Source organism: Populus trichocarpa, chromosome 14, assembly GCF_000002775.5.
Source record: "Populus trichocarpa isolate Nisqually-1 chromosome 14, P.trichocarpa_v4.1, whole genome shotgun sequence".
In the NCBI taxonomy this organism is placed as follows: domain Eukaryota; kingdom Viridiplantae; phylum Streptophyta; class Magnoliopsida; order Malpighiales; family Salicaceae; genus Populus; species Populus trichocarpa.
In genome coordinates, this window is record NC_037298.2 from 8,235,714 (window position 1) to 8,254,665 (window position 18,952).

Sequence of the window (18,952 nt, forward strand, 5' to 3'; positions counted from 1 at the left end):
ACTTTGATATGCACATAAATAGCAAGTGACGTGTTACTTGTCGTGATTAGAAATTGCTAAAAGGCAAGCTGTAATGTTTTAGATAAAGAAAAAAAATGCATTTTCAATTATATTTTGACCCTACAAACCAAAAAAACACCTAAACACATTTTATAAAACATATTCATGATCTCAAACAACTAAAAAATTAACCTGAAAATCCACAATTAACTTGAAATCAAAACTATTTTTATTTTATTTGAGTCCTCCTTAATAACTGGGGGTCTTTGGTTGTTGGAGACTTAGGTCTAGTTTGTTATTGTGATCGAACTGTGTTTTTGAAAAAAAAATTACCTTCAAATTAATTTTTGGGATGTTAATTTTTAGATTGTTTTGATGTATTAATATCAAAAATAAATTTAAAAAATAATCTCTATGCATTATTTTAATGCATTTTCAAATAAAAATAATTTAAAAATAATTTTTATTACACTCTCAAATATACCCTTATCAGTCAGGTTTTTCTTTCTTCTTTGTATTTTTTTAGTTTATTTGATTTTGTTCCTTCAACGCTAGTTACACGCTCTAATTTTATGAAAAACTTTGTTAAAAAATTTAACCATTAAATAAACCTAAGTATAATAATCCCTGTCACTAGCTGTAATAGTCTCGTACTTGGCAAGGACCCCCTCCTTTTTTTTTTGTATGTATAAAAAAAGCTCTCGTGTTACGGCCTACGGGTCAACTAGACTGGAAGCACATTTTCAAATTTATTAGATTGAGGATACAAAGCATGTTCTTCTTGAAAATCATCATAACTCTACTGAGTACTGACTCCAAGGTTTATGGCGAATTCCTCCTATGCTCTCTCTCTCTCTCTCCCCTGTTAACATTTAAGATAGGAATTGGAGGGCTGTCCCATGAAACTTAATTGAAAGATTATGACGATGGAAGTAAAATATAATTTTAATTCCATTCTATAATAGATTTCTAAACAATCAAGGGACGGCTCAACATTGGATCCAATTTTTCTTGCCTTTTGTTTTTTTTTTTTTTGGTATTGATCTTTAAAAACGAAAAAGCTTTTATATCTGGAAAATGAAGGCGTCCACTTGCTAGGTGCGACCTGACATCAAGGCAAGCCACGTGGAGACAGGCGATGAATCATGGTGACGTGGCACGAGAATTGGGGTAGGCGCCAAGCTTGTAGGAACTGTCCTCCACCAGGAGGGATTGGGGGCCTGATGCTGCGGGGTCCAAGGGAAGGAGCCTTTAAGACAAACCCATCTGGCTGCTATGCATATTCATGTGCATTCATTAATCAATGTGAGTGAAGTAAAAAGCAAAGCGAAGCCCCTAAAGAAAAGCATTATTCCCGTGCCTTGCGAGAGAAGAGTCACCTTCTCCTCCTTACAAGTACGCTTCAGCAGCACCACTAATTCCTCCGCTCCTCGCTCTTCAAATAATTGCCAACAAACACCTGCCATCTTTCTAATCCCCTTCAGTTAGTGCGATCCCATTTGCAAACAAGACATATTATTCATTTTTAATTTTTGATAAATTAAAACCATCTAAAAATATAAAATATTTAATTTTTATAAAATATAATTTGAACTGGGTTTCCAAACCACCACGGTGAACTATTTATAATTTTTTCAAATAAAATATAATTCTATTTTTTTTTGTTTTTATGCGACGAAAGTGATTTAAGTAATTCAAGATATTTCGAAGGTGTAAAACCAAAAACAATAATGTTTGGTGGCGAGAAAAATGTAAGTGGCTTCCTCATATTCAATTAAACATGGCTGAAAATCATCATAAATATTGATGGATTGATGTCGCGGAGAGGGGAATTGCCTAATAAGTGCAGCAACGAACTAGTGCTCTGATCATTATTTTTGCATTACAAAAACAAGAAACGAACCAAATACAGAGTATTGAGAGTGCTAATATGAACATAGAGGACAGAGTGAAATAAAGATTGGAAGAGCCAGGATGCTCCGGCATGGTCGATCTTGCCGATTGCTCTGTAACTACTGCAAGTGACGACATTCTCAGGCATTAGTTAAAAGAATCCGTTGGTAAGTCTGCAATACGGTACCGCTGTAGAAACTGTGAAGTGGTACCTATTTGGTCCATTTTTGGTAGGTATATAATAAATTCATTGAACGAAAAAAAACAATAAAAAAAGAGCTCTCCCTGAGGTTTCTTCAGGACAAGAGGGCAAATGGGTACATCGAAGGAGAACAAAAATAAATAACTGTAGAGATTTTACACCATCTTTACTTGCTTACCTTTTGGGGCAATTTGCTGGCTTCTTATCCTTTCTTTCAACCCCCTGTAGTCGAACCCGAGGACGGAGGACCCGTGATGGGTGACCGTCTATACCCTGTAACAATAATGAACATCACCGTTTACACCCAGTTGACAATTTTTCTTTATAGGATTATGGTGTGAATTATAATTTTACACAGTAATTTTTTAAAAAATATATTAAAATATTTTTATTTTTAATATGATACATCAAAATTATATAAAATCACTATTGGATATTAATTTAATATTTTAATTAAACTAAACACAATCTTAAAACACATTCAAATATAACAACAAACACAATATTTAATAACGATTGTTTTCAAAATTATTTTTTTTTGTTTATAAGCAGAAATATATCGAAAATATTTTTTTAAAAAATATTTTTGTATTATTATATTAAAATGATTTAAAAATAAAAAAATAATTAAAAAAAATAAAAGATAAAATAATTTTGAATAAAAAAAACTGTTAAAGCAAGAGAGGAAGAAGGTGTGGTACGCTGTGATCTCTTTCTATATTGAATTTAAATAAATTCAATGTTTATAATTTTATTAAAAATTAAATCTATGATTTCTTTGATAATATTAAAAAAACAAGTACTATTTAAGCTAAAAATCCATTGAAGTGACATTAATGGTTGACAAATTTTAGATTAAAAATTCGTTATAAAATTGCTTTGTTTTTTTTAAAATATATAGGGTAATGCATATAGTGTTATAGGCCACATAGCCATAATGAAGAGAGAGAGAATCTCTTGGTGGGGTGCCAGCTATGAAGTTGAAGGATCAAAGCTTTCTCTGAGGTCAAAGCTGGCAAAATATTTTTTTCTTTTCCTTGAAGGCCAGGCCAGGGCCTCTCCCTCTCCCTCTCTCTCTCTCTCTCCCTCTCTCTCGTAGCTATAAACCAGCCGAGCTTCTCTATCTTATTTTACAATACGCTTGAAACACAAAAAAGATTTTAAATCCAAAGATCAACCCTCCCTCTCCCTCTCCACTTTGTTCCCATTTTCCCTCTCTCTATTTCATTCCCTTGCTATATATATCTCTTCTCCTTTTTATTTCACAACCAAAAAAAATATATGTGCTTTGAGAGAGAGAGAGAGAGCCTGACTTAGAAAGAGAGAGGGAGTTGTTGATGGTTGATTCTTCTTCTTCAACTAGAAAAACAACAAAAATGACCACCTCTACTTCTCCTTGTCTTAGTGGGAATGAAAAGAAGCACTGGTGGCTTAGCAACCGAAAGGTAATGGTTAAAATCCTGACTCTTGATCAAGAGGATCTCTGTTTGACTTTGTAATTGGCTTTACATTTCATTTATTACGCTTTATTTGATCTCTTTCTCAAATGGGTTCTTCTCATTTGAGGTCTTTTTCCCCCTTCATCATATATATTCCTCATGTGAAAGTTAATGTTGTAATGCGTGTACTTTGGTGTGATAATACAGATTGTGGACAAGTACATTAAGGATGCAAGAAACCTGATTGCAAGCCAAGAAATGAGCGAGATTGCGTCCGCTCTTAACCTTCTAGACGCGGCACTTGCACTCTCTCCTCGCTTTGAAGTGGCTCTAGAGCTCAAAGCACGATCTTTGCTTTATCTTAGGCGATTCAAGGACGTGGCTGATATGCTTCAGGACTACATTCCTAGCCTTAAAATGGCAAACGACGATTCGGGCTCAATTTCTGCTTCTGATAGCTCTTCCCAACAGCTTTCAAGAGAGCGAGTTAACTTGTTGCCTTCTGAGAAAACTGATCCAAGTTTCAAGTGTTTTTCTGTTTCCGACCTGAAGAAGAAAGTGATGGCCGGGCTCTGTAAAAACTGCGATAAAGAAGGGCAATGGAGGTAAATTCCTCGGTTTCTGTTTCGTTTTTAACATTCTAGTGTCCGGTTTAACTCTCAATGACGTTATTTATTGTCTAGATCGGTGAATATGTTTCTATTTGGTTTGAGTAAATGCACAGGCTTCCCTATCTTTTTTTTTCTTCTAGGACACGGAGGTGGTAGCCATAATTGAATTTGTTTTAACTTTTAACCTCCTTAACAAAGGTGTTTTCTTTTTCTCGGAACTTGACTGATTCTCCCAAAGGAAATGTTATCTTTTGTCATAAAGGCTAATCTAATGAATAGCACACGGCTTGCCATGTTTTAACATGATTTGGCCATCTTTTGAGGTCAAAAGTAGAAAAAAAACCACGATGGCTAGCTGTGCATTTGCCTAAATCATTATAGTATTTTATCCTATTCTATTTTATTAGGTTGTAATCGATTGCAATTAATTAGTATTTTCTTTTATAATTGCCTGATTAAAAAACCGGAGTTGAATTATAACTCGAGGTCTTGATTAGTTTGGTAAAACACTCCAAAATCTACCAGTCAAACAGGTTAATAACTTGAAAATGAAAAAAAATTACTAACTCGATCATTATCCAATATTGTTACAGGTACTTGGTTTTAGGTCAGGCTTGTTGCCATCTAGGTCTAATGGAGGATGCCATGGTGCTACTCCAGACCGGAAAACGCCTGACAACTGCTGCATTCCGCCGTGAAAGCATTTCCTGGTCAGAGGACAGCTTCTCTTTCTCCAACTTCCCAGTCTCTAGTGATATATCCACATCGACAGCCCCACCTACCCCACCGAGAAATTTAACCGAATCCGAAAGCATCCCACAACTCCTTGCCCACATCAAGCTCCTTCTTCGCCGCCGCACAGCCGCTTTGGCAGCCCTGAACGCTGGCCTTTACTCTGAGGCCATCCGCCACTTCACCAAGATCGTGGAAGGCCGACGTGGGGCTCCACAGGGATTCCTTGCTGAATGCTATATGCATAGAGCTTTTGCATATAAAGCATCAGGAAGAATTGCAGAGTCCATTGCTGATTGCAACAAGACTTTAGCTTTAGACCCCACCTGCATTCAGGCACTTGATACAAGAGCTTTTCTTCTAGAAACAATACGCTGCTTGCCTGATTGTTTACATGATCTGGAGCACTTGAAACTATTGTATAATTCAATCCTGCGGGACAGGAAGCTACCAGGTCCTGCTTGGAAGCGGCATAATGTTGGGTACAGGGAGATTCCAGGTAAACTTTGTGCATTGTCTACCAAGATTCAAGAATTGAAGCAGAGAGTTGCTTCTGGGGAGACTGGAAATGTTGATTATTATGCTTTGATTGGATTGAGGCGTGGGTGTTCGAGATCCGAATTAGAGAGAGCTCATTTATTATTGAGTTTGAGGCACAAGCCTGACAAATCTATAAATTTTATTGAGAGGTGCGAGTTTGCAGATGATAGGGATCTTGATTCAGTAAAAGACCGTGCAAAAATGTCTGCCTTGTTGCTCTATAGATTGCTTCAAAAGGGTTATTCTAACGTGATGTCAACAATCATGGATGAAGAGGTTGGAGAGAAGCAAAGAAAGAAAGCTGCAGCTGCTTTGCAAGCAGCTCAAGCAGCAGCAATTCAAGCACAGCAAACAACACAAAATGCCAAAATGCAATCGAACCCATCTGCAGTGGAGATTTCTGGTTCTGATAGGATCAATTGGAATGACAATAAAGTGTCATCTGCATCTGCAGGGAGCACCGCTGCACCTGTCTTTCAAGGGGTGTTTTGCCGCGACCTTGCTGCAGTCGGGAATTTGCTATCACAAGGTGGGTTTAGCCGTCCAATCCCAATGAAATATGAGGCATTGAGCTGCTAAATAATTGGTTGCTATAAACAAGTTTCTTGAGATGTTACCGGTAGTGGAAATCTCTGGTTCGTTTTGTACAAACAGACATAAATTTAGGCTGCCGGAAAATTTTGCCCCCCTTGTATTATTTCTTAATTTCGCTTCTACTACTACTACTACTTGTACAGAATTTCCAGTACCGAATTTTCTATTTATGGATCTATATGCTTTACTGCTTAGGTTAAGTTTGGAATTGCATTAGTACTGGTGTTTTCTCATTCACTCTTGTTTCAACTCTTTTGGATGCGGATAAGATGGGTTTTGGTGCCCACGTGTAGCCTTGGATGCTGAGAAGCTGGCTTTGGCTTCTCTCTGGTGTCTGATCTGTTGCATTTAATTTTCCCTTGTTAGTTTATCCATAAACTGACACATCTGACATTGCACTAGATTTCATTAACTTGCTAATGCCACATAAGGTTTTCCTTTATCCATTGGGTTGGTGAAAAAAAACCCTGTAACCAAGGAGTGTGTGCTATAATCCTATTGGTTTTGGAGCACCCTTTGTGAGTTTTATGGCATTGAATGAATCCTATTATAAAGTCATGGCCCTATCCTGATGGTGTAAACTGCAGCAGAAAAGGGACCATGTCAAGTATCTCCCAACGGAAAAGGGGTTGTCAGGTTTTTTTCAGGGCTGGCTGATGCAACAAAAGAGAGGGGTCATCAACACTCAAGGTAAGAAAAATAAGTTGGCTTGGAAAGGATATGTCAATTCAACGTACACTGTGCATAATTCCTGCTTTGGGCTCTGGTTTCCACACATTTGTATCAAAAGTGTCCAAACAATGACCGGCTGAAGCGAGATGTGGAGCGATGATGGTGATTCGCCTTTTATGTCTCTGCGAGGTGTGGACTTTTAAGATGGTTGCTGTCAGTTAAATTTAGGGCATGGTTGGCTAATCTCTTTTCAATTATGAAAAATATCAAATTAATAATTTTTATGTTTCAATTATATGATATAAATAAACCTTGGATCATGTCAAGAGTAACTTGTTGATTTGTTGAAATGGTTTGAGATTAATGTTACATGAAAAGGTGGCATCATTATGTTCGGATTCCGATTTCATCCAAAGAAATACAGTAATTTCTCGCCATACCAGCACAATAATTTTTTTTTTACTAAACTAGCAGATGGGGGTAGAAAACTCCCAAGGAAATACTGGGTTAAAACATTTCTCGTAGCTGTTACTGCCATTCAAGTACTTGCTACTACTATAGGTTGTTTTTACTGTGGGAAATATTTAAGATTAAGAAAACAGATTAGCAATATTATTATTTGAACTGACAACTAAATAATCAAATATCTTTCTAATCTCGTTCATACCTAAGATGAGTGAAGTTTACGATTAAGAAAGACTGTCTGCTCTAAATTTGAACGACGATTACCCTAAATTATTGACGAAAAAATATTTCTAATTAGCTTCATATATAGTGCATGCATGGTCTTTCCATGCAAATCATGACCAAGAAAAAGAGAGGAATAAAATTAAACATGATGTTAGCTGGATGACCATATTAATTTAATGTCTGCCTTGTTAACCATGAACACAAATGGCAGAAGTCGGCACATTATATCTGTGATATTCCCTCTGTTCACTTTTAAGCAGAAGAAAAAAAGAGCTCCCAAACCTACCAAAGCACTCAAATAGTCAAAAGTGCTCTCTCTGTCTTTCCTTGCAAGTGATCTGAGAGCTTCTTTTATCCTTATAAATTGGCTTTTCCCCTTCGTCCTTCCACGCTACTCAACAACTTTAATCTTTCCACCCTTACAACCCCTCGTCCAAAATGATCGCTATGATTTCGAGCACTGCAATATGTAATTAATTAGTCAAAATCCGCGATTTAAATCCAGCACTACTGGCTAATATTTCTCTCTCACTCATTAACTCTTAATGAAGTCTCAATTATTTCATGCATGGTATTGCATGGGATGTGTAGAACTTGCTCTGAACCTACAGTAGTACTACTATGATGTATCCGATGAATTTTATGGCACTGCTTCTTCTATCTGTAATTAAAATGGATGATAGCAAAAAGGGTGTGATTATTCAGTATCAGTACAGCTCCTTCGCGTGCCTTACACATAAACAACTGCTCGTTAATTATAAATTAGAGACAATGCCATGGATACAAATTGTGGCTAGAACGTACTATGAAGGTAGCTAGGGCAGCCTAGGCAGGGAAATGGCCATCAATTGGCAGTTTTTTTAAAAAATTTGAATTTATAATTCTTTCTAAACCATTAAAGTATACAATCTAACAATATCTAAAAATCATCACATCTCTTCGACAAGCCTGGAGAGCACTCGCAGACAGGATTGTACCACCCTAACTCATTCAACTTAAAAACATGTATGTAACATCTATGTAGAGGTCAGCATTAAAATTACATGCGCTTGAGCTTGTAGATGAGCCTAGAATGCTCATGGATGAGCCTATCTTCCTAACTTCATGTTCCCATTTAGTATAAGTGATCTCATCTTTCACTAAGGCTGTTCATAGACGCTCGACCTCCTAATCTCCTTAAGCTTAGCACGACATGAATCAAGCGTATTGATAGTCAGGACATGTGCTATCTCATTGACATCTTTACAAGATACAAATATTGCTCCCCGAGCCTGTTGTAATAAAAAATAAATCTAACAAATTTTCACTAGCACTCATCATTTATAATAAAGCAATCATCATTTAATAAGTATTATATATTAAGAAATATTGAGTAGCATTCTATTCTACCTCGAGAGGCTTGTAATTCATTAAAAAAAAGAAACTTTTGGTAAACCATGCTGTTTTTTTTTTAATTAAAAAATCCTTGTAATTCTCGGATGCTCCTCTGACATGTTCTCTGCAATATTCAATTTTTGTTTCTATTATGCAAAATATACTCCTTTCAAACATTATTTATTTTCTTATGGCGAAAGAAAGGGGTTCTGCACGAATCCTCACAGGCCGCCCATTCGATCATTTTTTTAATGTATTTTAATGATTAAATAATTAAAGTCGTCAGAGACCGTGGTGCGTCTCTCTAGTCTCTAGCATGAGATGTTTTTTTAAACCCTAACCCCCCTCAAGCTGTACACATTAGTACAAATTAAATTCATGATATTCTGTATAAAGACTACAGCACCCTCTGATGTCGGGTGTATCTGGGGGCAGAGGAGGGGAATGTCTTGAGGGTAAAAGGGAGAGTATGAAGAGTGAGTGGGTTGAATATGGGATTAGCCTGGAAAAAGAAGGGCTTAGTTAGAATAAACACGTGATGTTTGAATGTTGGGAACATTGGAAAGAGGAGAGGTCGTGGCCAGATATGATGATGTCAGGGGCACCATGTGATGCTATCATGTGCAATGATCTCCCCTCTTTTCTTTTTCTTTTTTTCCCTGTCAGAATGGGAAAACAAGGCTTCTTTGTTTATAGATATTTAATTAGAGTGTTGCTTTTTAAATTTGAATTTTTATTTTATTTTAAATTAAACTTTTTATTAATTTTTGAATTGTTTTAATGCTTTAAAAGTAAAAATATTTTAATATATTTTCAAGCAAAAAACAATTTATATTATATTCTTGAATATAAAAACTACAAAATTTATATTAAAATTGAATGGATTTGTCTCCAGTCAGGCTCTCTGACTCGTGTATATATATATAACTTTTACTTGTAATTTTTTTGTTTTGTTTGATTGAAATATTTGGTAATATATTTTATTATATTAAATAAATCTTAAAGTCTCAATAACTTTATTTTTTTTTGATTTTTTATAATAATCTTATTTTCATTGGATTTAAAGAAAATAGTCCTCAAACTTTTTTTTTTTTTAAGTTATCTAAACGAGCGCTAACTAGTGATAGCCATGATATGGGCTTCATAAAACAAGCAAAGTACCCACATTTTATGAATATGCGTTCATGTAGCAACTTTTTTATTTTTATTTTTAATATGGATGTTTGGGCCAACTTGCATGTACCTTGACTGATTCAACGAGCCTTGAAGTTAATGATCATATAAGCTTCCAATACCTATCATATATAATAACTTTTTCAATACATAGGACGGCGGCACGATGCATGAAATAATAGATTATTTTACTTTACAGTGTTATTTAAAATTATGTTAATAATAACTTTTTAAAATGATTTTTACTTTAAAGTAAAAATATTTTTTTTATTTTTTAAAATTTATTTTTTATATTAACATATTAAAATGATATAAAAACACTAAAAAATTAATTTAAAACATAAAAAATTATTTTAAAAAAATGCTTTTTAACCGGACTGTGAAGAAATATTAATTTTTCTAGTTATATTAATTTAGTAACGTTTTTCTTTTCTTTCCATTATTATTTTTAGTGTGGTATTAAATGTCTGATCATCTGCAACAAATTCTAGTCTAATCATGATTTCAGGTTATAGAATCAATCAACTACCATACAACACATTGTGTAATGAAACTAGCGTTTGACCTCCACTACAAAAACACCTTTATTATCGATAGAGTGTGTTTGAAGCCAAGTATAAAACTTTTGTTTGATTTTATTTTTTTAATACTATTTTTCTCTTTGTAGCGTGGGGTTCCAAAAATTAGCAAAGCTTGAAGCCACAGCAAAGGTTTATGGCTAAATATTACTCTGCTTTTCAAAGGACATGTCCCCAATTATGCGCAGACGATAACTGCTTGAAGGCCCAAATCCCAATCCCCCCCCGCTGTCAAGGTGCAGTGTCTTCTAATTCTCGGTTTTACCTTTTCCCACTTTTTTAAGAAGAATTTTGCAAGGGATTTAACTCTCCAAGCATTATAGCATAATAGGCCCGGCAAACTTCCCTAGATGGGCCAGATATGTGGCTAAATTTAGATTACAGTAAGACCCAAGCCCATCAAAATAATGCTTGAGAGTTGATTCGTGGAGTTCAAAGATTGACATGGAAAAGAACTTGAACAAAAAAGGGGGCAGAGCTTGAAACAGACCTCCTGTCATGGTGAAATCGAGAAAGAAGAACGTGCAACCCTCAAGTTCATGTACGAAGACTGTCACTTGGCAGTTCAACAAGATGAGAAAAACTCAGAAATCAAAATGCACATCAATTGAAAGAGAAGATACAAGATCATGGTGATGCGTCCATCAATAGCGAATGATGCGTATCTCCGCGCAGCTTGTAATGTCCTGCCCCACTCCTATACCAATTACAGGATCAATCTTGTAGAAGATATCCTGATCACCAACAGGATTACTCATGAAATTTCTAAACGAATATAAAATAAAACATGTCTTGCGACCTACAAAGAATCAATTTCTGAATAAATACATCATGTCTTGAACAGAAGTTCGATATGTCCTATAATCACCTTGCCATTCTAAGAAGGTTGTTATACAAATCTACTACATAGACATGAGAATAATATAGTAAATTCTACACGTTTGGTCGCAGCAAACTATGTTAAATGCAGACATCTTCTATGTTAAAAAACAATTGGCCTTTAGTGAAGTGCCTTTTTCATCCTTTTCTTCCTAGGGCTGGTTCTCTTACTGCTTCCGCTACACTTCGGACAAAACCAATCCTCCTCTGGTATGCTTTCAAGTGGAGGATCGCAGCAGTCTATATGCATCCCAACCCCACATCCAACAGAACCACTTTCATCGCTGCATATCAGCATAACTTCCCCTCTTTCTCTAGAACCACAAACTTCACAGGCTATATCATCACCACTATCACAATCCTCAACAATCTCTTCCGCCTTGCTCAAAAGGTTGGAAAATGACTTCTCTGCCCAGTCATTGGTATTGTACAGTACATGTCTCTCAAGAGAGTACCCAGGCTTGCAGACATACTCCACCAGGTAATCAGCAACAATGCAGGGTATCTTATGTCTTAAGAACTCTTGAACCCACATGTCTACACGTGTTATGCCAGGGCTGACAATAGCATAGTCAACTCCAGATGTAAGAAAGCGGGTGTAAGGAGGAGAGGTTGCTAAGATGGTACCATCCCCCGCCTTCACTACTCGTTTCAGAGTATCCTGTTTGTTGAGCAGGAAGATGCAAACCGTGTCAAATCATGGATATTAGATGATTGATCAATTAAAAATTATAAACAGCCGATCAGTATCGTTCAGGGAAATCCAAGACCCTAAGAAAGAAAGCTTATGCAGCATGTGTTGGAAAAAGAGCAGTTAAACATATCTAAGAAGAAAACATACCAAAGGTGGTGTAATGCATTCTCCATAAATGATAATATGCATTCCATAGAAGGCTCCATGACCTGTTCTCTCCCTTAACAGCCGCCACTTCCTTGGAGCTTCTAAATTAATTGTTCCATCTTCGCTAAGGCTATTCTTGTGCCATTCATAAGATTCCTCTGCCAAGAACCTCCCTGCCTGACTACAAGCATTTAGATAATCCGACCTAAGAATCCACCTGCATTAAATGGATATCTATCAGTTTGGACAGATGGCTCATAGAATTATAGATAGTCCATAACAAAACTCATTCAGCGACTTTTCATCTTAACAGGAAAAAAAATATATGCATATATAAAAAAATTTCTCAGAAGAAAAAAGAGGAATTACATAGTTTAGCACCAGCAAAATGAAAAATGGATCGCATTGCGATGTCAGAAATAAGAATCTTGATAGAGGTTTTCTTAAATATTAGTTTCAAAACTCAAACTTCAGACATTAAGCACAATGAACTGCACCTTCCAGATGCTGCAGCAGCAAAAAACTTCTCTGTCCTGCGAATTGGGTCTGGAGCTATGAAGTGTGTTGCCTGATATGACCATTGATGAGAATCTCTGCAGAATTTTCCTTTCAAACGCCTAATAACTTGCTGATGCTCCTTTCTTTGCATCCTATTCCCACTCAATATAAACCATAGCGGTTCAGTTTTCAGTTGCTTTGTAACTTCTCTTCCTGGTGTAGAACCAGGATTACTTTTACTAACCTTTTGATTAAACTTCGTTGGTGTTTTACTTGCATTAGCAGCTGTTTCCCCAACATGCTTATCATCTAGACTTGCATATTGATCTCCATCAACAGCAGGCTTATTCTCCTTTTCAGCTTCCACGGGGTTCTTGGACTTTTTCCTAGATACAATTTTACTTTTAGCTTGACCTGCAGGACATGGCTCAGTGCTTTCCTTTTCTGCAGCATTCTCCTCAATGTTCTTTCCATTAAGATTCTCTTCCTCGTCCAGAACTTTCTTAGACTCAGCTTTTTTAACAACCGAGGTAACAGTCTTGGTCTTCGTCTTACCAGAAGGCTGTTTCTTGCCTCTGCTTCCTTTTCCTTTTACAAAACCTTCTTTCAAGGCTGATCCGTCTCTCTCTTGTATTTCAATTGCATTATTTCCTTCTGCTGGACCATCACTCATGTTAGCTGCAGAATTATCTGCTTCCAATTTCATTCCTGTCTTATTATCTGCTTTATTTGACAAATCAATCACATCAATCTGCTCGTCATTGTGCAAAATTTCACATTCATCTTCCTCCTCTGGAGCCTCAGTTTCATCATCCGCGAAACCAATCTTATCCACAGCATTATCTCCCAACTTATCCCCCAATTTTGTGGCACGTTCTGTCTCCATCACTTGTGCTTCTGCAGCATTGACAGTTGCAGGGGATATCTCTAGCTCAGTGGCATCAGTGGAACTCCTGTTCTCCACTCTCCCTTTTCCCTTAGCCATACCAACTGTAGGATCATTTTGAGCATCAGTTACATTTAAGTATATGGAACCTTTCTGGCTCACATTACTTGTCAGTTTTGGTCTAGAACCCAAAGTCTTCTTGGCAATCATCTTCTTCCTAGCTGGCTTGGTAATGGAGTTATCATTTCCTGCCTGAGGCACGTTCAAATTAGAAAGCATGTCAGATTTATCTGTCTCTAATCCCTTATTATGTGTAAACGGACCCCCTCCATCCTGTTGCCAATTTTGTGGTTCCCCTGCTTCTGCAATCACCTGTTCAGATCTTTCGACAACAAAACCTCCACTGTCATGCCCGCTGACCAAGATGTCCTTTGTCAAGTCCCTGAAGGATGGTTGTGGTGTATTCTTATTTGTGTTCTCATTTTCTCCAGTTTTCAAGATCATATTTTCAAGGAAAGCATGATCTTCTGTGAACGGGTTCCTTCTAAATTTTGATGACTTGGCTGTTGAAAAATTGGTATGTGGGTTCTGCTGAGCATTCATACCAATCATATCATGCACAGAGTGGCCATCATTGCTGAGGGGAGAGCGGTTATTAATCCTAGACGGACCATCCACCAAAGGTGTTGGTTCTAAACCTTGACTTGTGTAAGTAGCTGATGGACTCCCTGTGACATATGCCTGGGCATCATGATTCATCTTCTGTGATTTAGAGCTAGAACACGAAACATCTGTCTTTTGCTTCTTACTTCCTGGTGCTTCTTCATAAAGTAATTCAATTCCTTTTCGAGGAATTTCAGCACAAGAAGGGCTTGTTGTGTCCTTTGCATATTCTGCTTTGGCAGAAGACATATTGATGGATTCACCTAAGAGAACTTTAGGAGAGCCTCTGATATTTCCCGAGTTCCCAGAGAAGATTGATGATGGGGATATTTGTGGAGTTCTCCTTGTGTAACTTGTAGTGCTATATTTCGCATCAGAGTGAGAAGGCCTTTCAACACTTCTAGAAATAAACTCCAAGTCTTTACTCGTTCTTGTAGAAAGAGGAGTTCTCCCTTGTGTACCAGGTAAGTCATTGGAAGTGGCACCTTTGAAGCCACCAACATCCAGATGGCCAGGCACCTCAGAAACGCAAATATTATCAAAGCCTGAAGCATGATCATCTCTGCTCCTTTTGCCAGGAGTTACTAAGATATCTTTAGCATTGACAACGCTTGATAGACCTTCAGGCTCACTCAAATTATGTGATATTTTCTGCACTTCCCCAGTTTTGGGCATTTCACAAGCCTTAAACGTTCCAGCTTTTAAATTCTGAGGACTCTTATCCGCATTTTCATAACTTGGTTGCTTCACACTGGTGCCTTGAGCTTCATCCTCAGAGTCTTTTGCCTCAGCTTCCAGCATTTCCAACTCATAGCCACTATTCAAATAGAGCAATAGTTAAGCAGGATGTACACTAGATCCAAGTGTTTGTATATGAAACGATAGTTAAGCGAACAATCAAAGATTAGAAAACCTCAGCTTCCTAATGAATGCATCATATATCTATTTCTTGCTTTCTTTGGGAAACGGAAAGGTAATAGATCTATTTGTTTCTACTAATGCAATTCATTGAGATGCTTATTTTGTGCAAACATATAATGAGTGAAAGATCTCAACCGATGAACAGCCAGCCATTCAATATTGAAAACAATATAGTCACAAGGTACAAGCATTGATATGTGATAAGCAACTCCAAACTCAACATCTTGGGACGTAGGGAGCACACAAAGCTCAAGTAACAGTGTCCATAAAATGAAACAAAGAATCATGCCATCACTTTCTACTCACAATTCTGAAGTTAAGAAATATCTGATCAAAGAAACAAAGTACCTCAGACAATCTCAATGCGTCATTCATGTCACTCCTTAATAGAATTCAAACTCCATAAGATGGGCTCAAACAATACAAGGTTTCTTCTCTCTCGATATGCAGTTATGCACCAGTTATTGTTAAGGAGTAAATAGTGATGTTGAATTTATCACGTCGAATGCTACTAACCCAACAAGTTAGAATGTCTCACCTCTTGCTATAATTGTCTTCTGGAAGAAGCTCCCAATTTCTTAAGCTGCAGAAGGATATTCATTCCATATGTGAGATACTTATCTATTTCAAAGTGTAAAGAACAAAAAAACCAGCTCAGAGGTCTATCCTTGAGAAAACATATATATATATATATAAATAACACTCACCTTTCTTCCAACCAACGATGATTAACAAGCTTTATCTTCTTCATTTTATTGGCAAGCAGATACTTCTCACCTAGACAAAGTGAGAGCATCTAATTAAAAATCTAGTCTAGCTAGGCACTCGCACTATACCAGAACAAGGTTTGAAAAGCTCCATAGGAGCAAAAGATAAAATAACAGCAAGTAGTAGTAAGATTATGTTCTCCACACAAATGCAAGCACACAACTATTGAAGAGAGAAATTCCATAAAGCTAAGTTTAACCAAAATTTCGTTGGCAAAATATTTTCATTTTGACAGTTTAATGATTTTGCCATCTAATGTACCTTTGTAGAGGTAATATCTTTCGTCTGCTATAGGAAGATGATAATGTGCACATCTGGCTAGTCCATGATGACTGCATATTCAACTCACCTAAGCCTCAGTCCAAAACTATTGTGCCTTTAAAACATACGTCCAACAACCAGCAGCTAAAACATGCTATATGCTATGCAATGAGTGCAGCAAGCTTGTCATGCTTGGTTTGCTTTCGGTATTAAACAAAAGCAGATTAAAACAAGTAAAAGAGGAACTGCTTATACACGTGCAACAAGAACCGTAGTCCAAGTTCATTCATAATGGTGTTCACTGTGTGAAGATCAAAAACCACACCTTCAAATTTGTAGCAGATGAGATGAGTAACTTTGTTAGCCACCAGTGGCTTAGAAAACTGTGCCCCCATCAGACCAACCATAGTCTGAGAACAAAAAACAGAAAACCCGTAAAGATTTCATTTCATTCCCAAATGCTCATGAAAGCTAACAAAATGAGCTCAACCATAGTCTGAGAACGAAAAACAGAAAACCCGTAAAGATTTCATTTCATTCCCAAATGCTCATGAAAGCTAACAAAATGAGAAACGCATACCATAATGTCATCTCGATCTTGGCGTTGGTACCCAGTCAAGCACATAATTAAATTCTTGGCACCCGGAATTCCATTCAAATCTCTAAGCGGTCGATACATAATCTATTGTACAAAAAGTTAATCATTAATATCACAGGTGAAAAAAAAAAGTAATAAGAAAATCGAAGACATACAGCTTTAATTTTGGGGGCCTTGATTAAAAACAAAATTATAGAAAAAAAAAAACTCACAGAAGTGGCATCAACAGGCATCCCAATATCAAAACTATGATCAACCCATAATCCTGTCACAACTGTCTTTCCATCATTTCTTGCACCAACACATACAGGATCATCCTACGACACATTTAAACAAAATAAAAATAAATAAAGAAATACATTTTTTTAAAAAATGAAATAAAAAAAAGAGTGAAAATTTTCTTGGCTAGATAAAAATTCTAGTAACTAATTTAGCAGTTAAAAAAAATTCGAAAATAACAATTATTAAGGACTCACATAAACTATTTTATCGACAATGACGTGAGTGCAATTCTCGCTATACTGAACAGCATCGATGCCGCCGCCGCCAACAAGCTTTGATTTAACCTGCACCACATTTCAAATATTAAAATTTACTCTCTTCTATTTTCCACTTAATCAATTAAAAGAAGTAACCATAATTTCAGAGAGAGAGAGAGAGAGAGAGAGGAAGAACCTTGGATTTGTTGACGGGATCAAAACCAACGAGAACGAAACGAACTCCGAGAAACGTTTTGGAAGGGGAATCGGTTTCCAGCATTGAATCGAGTTGAATTCAATTCGATTCGATTTTTATTTAATAAAATTAGGGGAAATGAAGATTTTATTATATAAGGAGAGAGGAAAGAAGAGTGTGGTCTTATAAGACTAGGAAGTGACTCTCAAGTCAAAAGAGAAGAGAGGAAGATAGAGATAAAGATAGAGACAGGTTTCTGCACTGTGCGAATTGTAGGCAAAGCTTGTGGAGGAAGAAGAGTGGAGAAATATTATCAAGTGGGGGGCTGTTTTAGGGAGGGAATTTTAGATTTCATTTTTTTGTTTAATTCTGGTGCCCTGGCGGGAGCGGGGGAATTTGTGGGAGCCTCCACGTGAGAGAACACGTGTTCCATCGCCCTGAGCCCCTGGCCGAGATTGGACCGTCTAGAGTATGGGGTAACTGGTTTTATCAATTTTATTAAAAGAAATCTTAAAATATATAGATAGAAGGGTGGTGGTAATTCCATTGTAATTTGGATATAAACCAGTGCCCGGTGTCCGTGACTCGGTCATGTCAAATTAATTTTAACGTTAAAAAAGAGAGTAGATGAGCGTTGTTAAGTATTCTTTTTTAATTATGAGAGATTTTAAATATAAATTGTAAACTTGACTCCTATATTTAATAAAATTATTTGATAATTATATACACTAATATATATTAAAAATAGCCATTGATGATTATAAAAAACTAAAATCAGTAAATTAAGAAATAAATATAAATAAATATAATATAATCATGTTATTATTAACCAAAAAAATAAAAGGTGTCGGTAAATAATTATAGTCACATTCATTATATACTTTTTACTATAATAATTTTTTTTTAGTTTTTATTAAATTCACCTAACAATAACCCAATTTTTATTTTATTTTTTAATTTCATTGTTTGATATTAGATTATTTTATAAATAGTATTTTGTGATATTTTTTTGTTGGGTTATATATTAATATCGTGGGTTTAGTTTTTTTATTCTTCTTGATTTAACTTTCAACATTAGATTTGTTGAAAGTGAGGTTTTATATTTTTTTATATTTTCTTTCTATGAATTTATCTTGATCTCACTATCCAAGTCAAGGTTTACCAAATTAACCCAGGTTGAATTGAATTGTTTTTTATGTTATTTTTAATTGATTTTTTTTATATTTCATCATTTAAATCTAGATTGTTGGAAATTAGATTTTGTAATTTTTTTTATTTACTTCCTATAAGGTTGTTTAAATCTTATGATCCAAGTTGCGGGTTGGCATGTCTACTCAAGTTGATTATGTTTTTTTTTTTTGTCTTTCTTTTTTTAAAAAAAATTAAGCTTTGTAAATGCTTTTAATCTTTTTTTTACATGGTTATTACAATCTCATAACCTGGTTCATGTTTTTGACAGATTGA

The 18,952-nt window shown here is 36.0% G+C and overlaps 2 protein-coding genes across 3 annotated transcripts; one reads left to right on the forward strand and one right to left on the reverse strand.

Moving 5' to 3' along the window:
• The first annotated feature begins 3,121 nt into the window (after positions 1 to 3,121).
• Positions 3,122 to 6,211, forward strand: LOC7491266 (uncharacterized). Its single transcript, XM_024584504.2, has 3 exons — positions 3,122 to 3,540; positions 3,742 to 4,139; positions 4,739 to 6,211. The coding sequence occupies exons 1-3, from the start codon at positions 3,433 to 3,435 to the stop codon at positions 5,994 to 5,996; spliced, it is 1,764 nt and encodes a 587-aa protein (XP_024440272.1). The 5' UTR covers positions 3,122 to 3,432; the 3' UTR covers positions 5,997 to 6,211.
• Positions 6,212 to 11,248: 5,037 nt separating this feature from the next.
• Positions 11,249 to 17,831, reverse strand: LOC7491267 (BRCT domain-containing protein At4g02110). Of its 2 annotated transcripts, XM_052447143.1 has the most exons (10): positions 17,489 to 17,829; positions 17,290 to 17,379; positions 17,026 to 17,130; positions 16,796 to 16,897; positions 16,541 to 16,625; positions 15,894 to 15,963; positions 15,725 to 15,769; positions 12,716 to 15,082; positions 12,219 to 12,435; positions 11,249 to 12,038 (listed from the first exon to the last, which is right to left on the reverse strand). In XM_052447143.1, the coding sequence occupies exons 1-10, from the start codon at positions 17,570 to 17,572 to the stop codon at positions 11,499 to 11,501; spliced, it is 3,705 nt and encodes a 1,234-aa protein (XP_052303103.1). In that variant the 5' UTR covers positions 17,573 to 17,829; the 3' UTR covers positions 11,249 to 11,498. The 2 variants fall into 2 exon arrangements, 1 of the variants encoding a protein (XP_052303103.1); XR_008057314.1 differs by lacking the exon at positions 11,249 to 12,038 and having other exon boundaries at positions 12,287 to 12,435; positions 12,588 to 15,082; positions 17,489 to 17,831.
• Between the last annotated feature and the right edge of the window lie 1,121 nt (positions 17,832 to 18,952).

Excerpts from the sequence above, each read along its gene's own strand:
- LOC7491266 (XM_024584504.2), top strand. The coding sequence starts at position 3,433 with ATGGTTGATTCTTCTTCTTCAACTAGAAAAACAACAAAAATGACCACC. Across the intron at positions 3,541-3,741 it reads GGTGGCTTAGCAACCGAAAG|ATTGTGGACAAGTACATTAA; the intron begins GTAATGGTTAAA and ends GTGATAATACAG. Across the intron at positions 4,140-4,738 it reads GATAAAGAAGGGCAATGGAG|GTACTTGGTTTTAGGTCAGG; the intron begins GTAAATTCCTCG and ends ATATTGTTACAG.
- LOC7491267 (XM_052447143.1), bottom strand. The coding sequence starts at position 17,572 with ATGCTGGAAACCGATTCCCCTTCCAAAACGTTTCTCGGAGTTCGTTTC. Across the intron at positions 17,380-17,488 it reads ATCCCGTCAACAAATCCAAG|GTTAAATCAAAGCTTGTTGG; the intron begins GTTCTTCCTCTC and ends AATGTGGTGCAG. Across the intron at positions 12,436-12,715 it reads GCTGCTGCAGCATCTGGAAG|GTGGATTCTTAGGTCGGATT; the intron begins GTGCAGTTCATT and ends CATTTAATGCAG.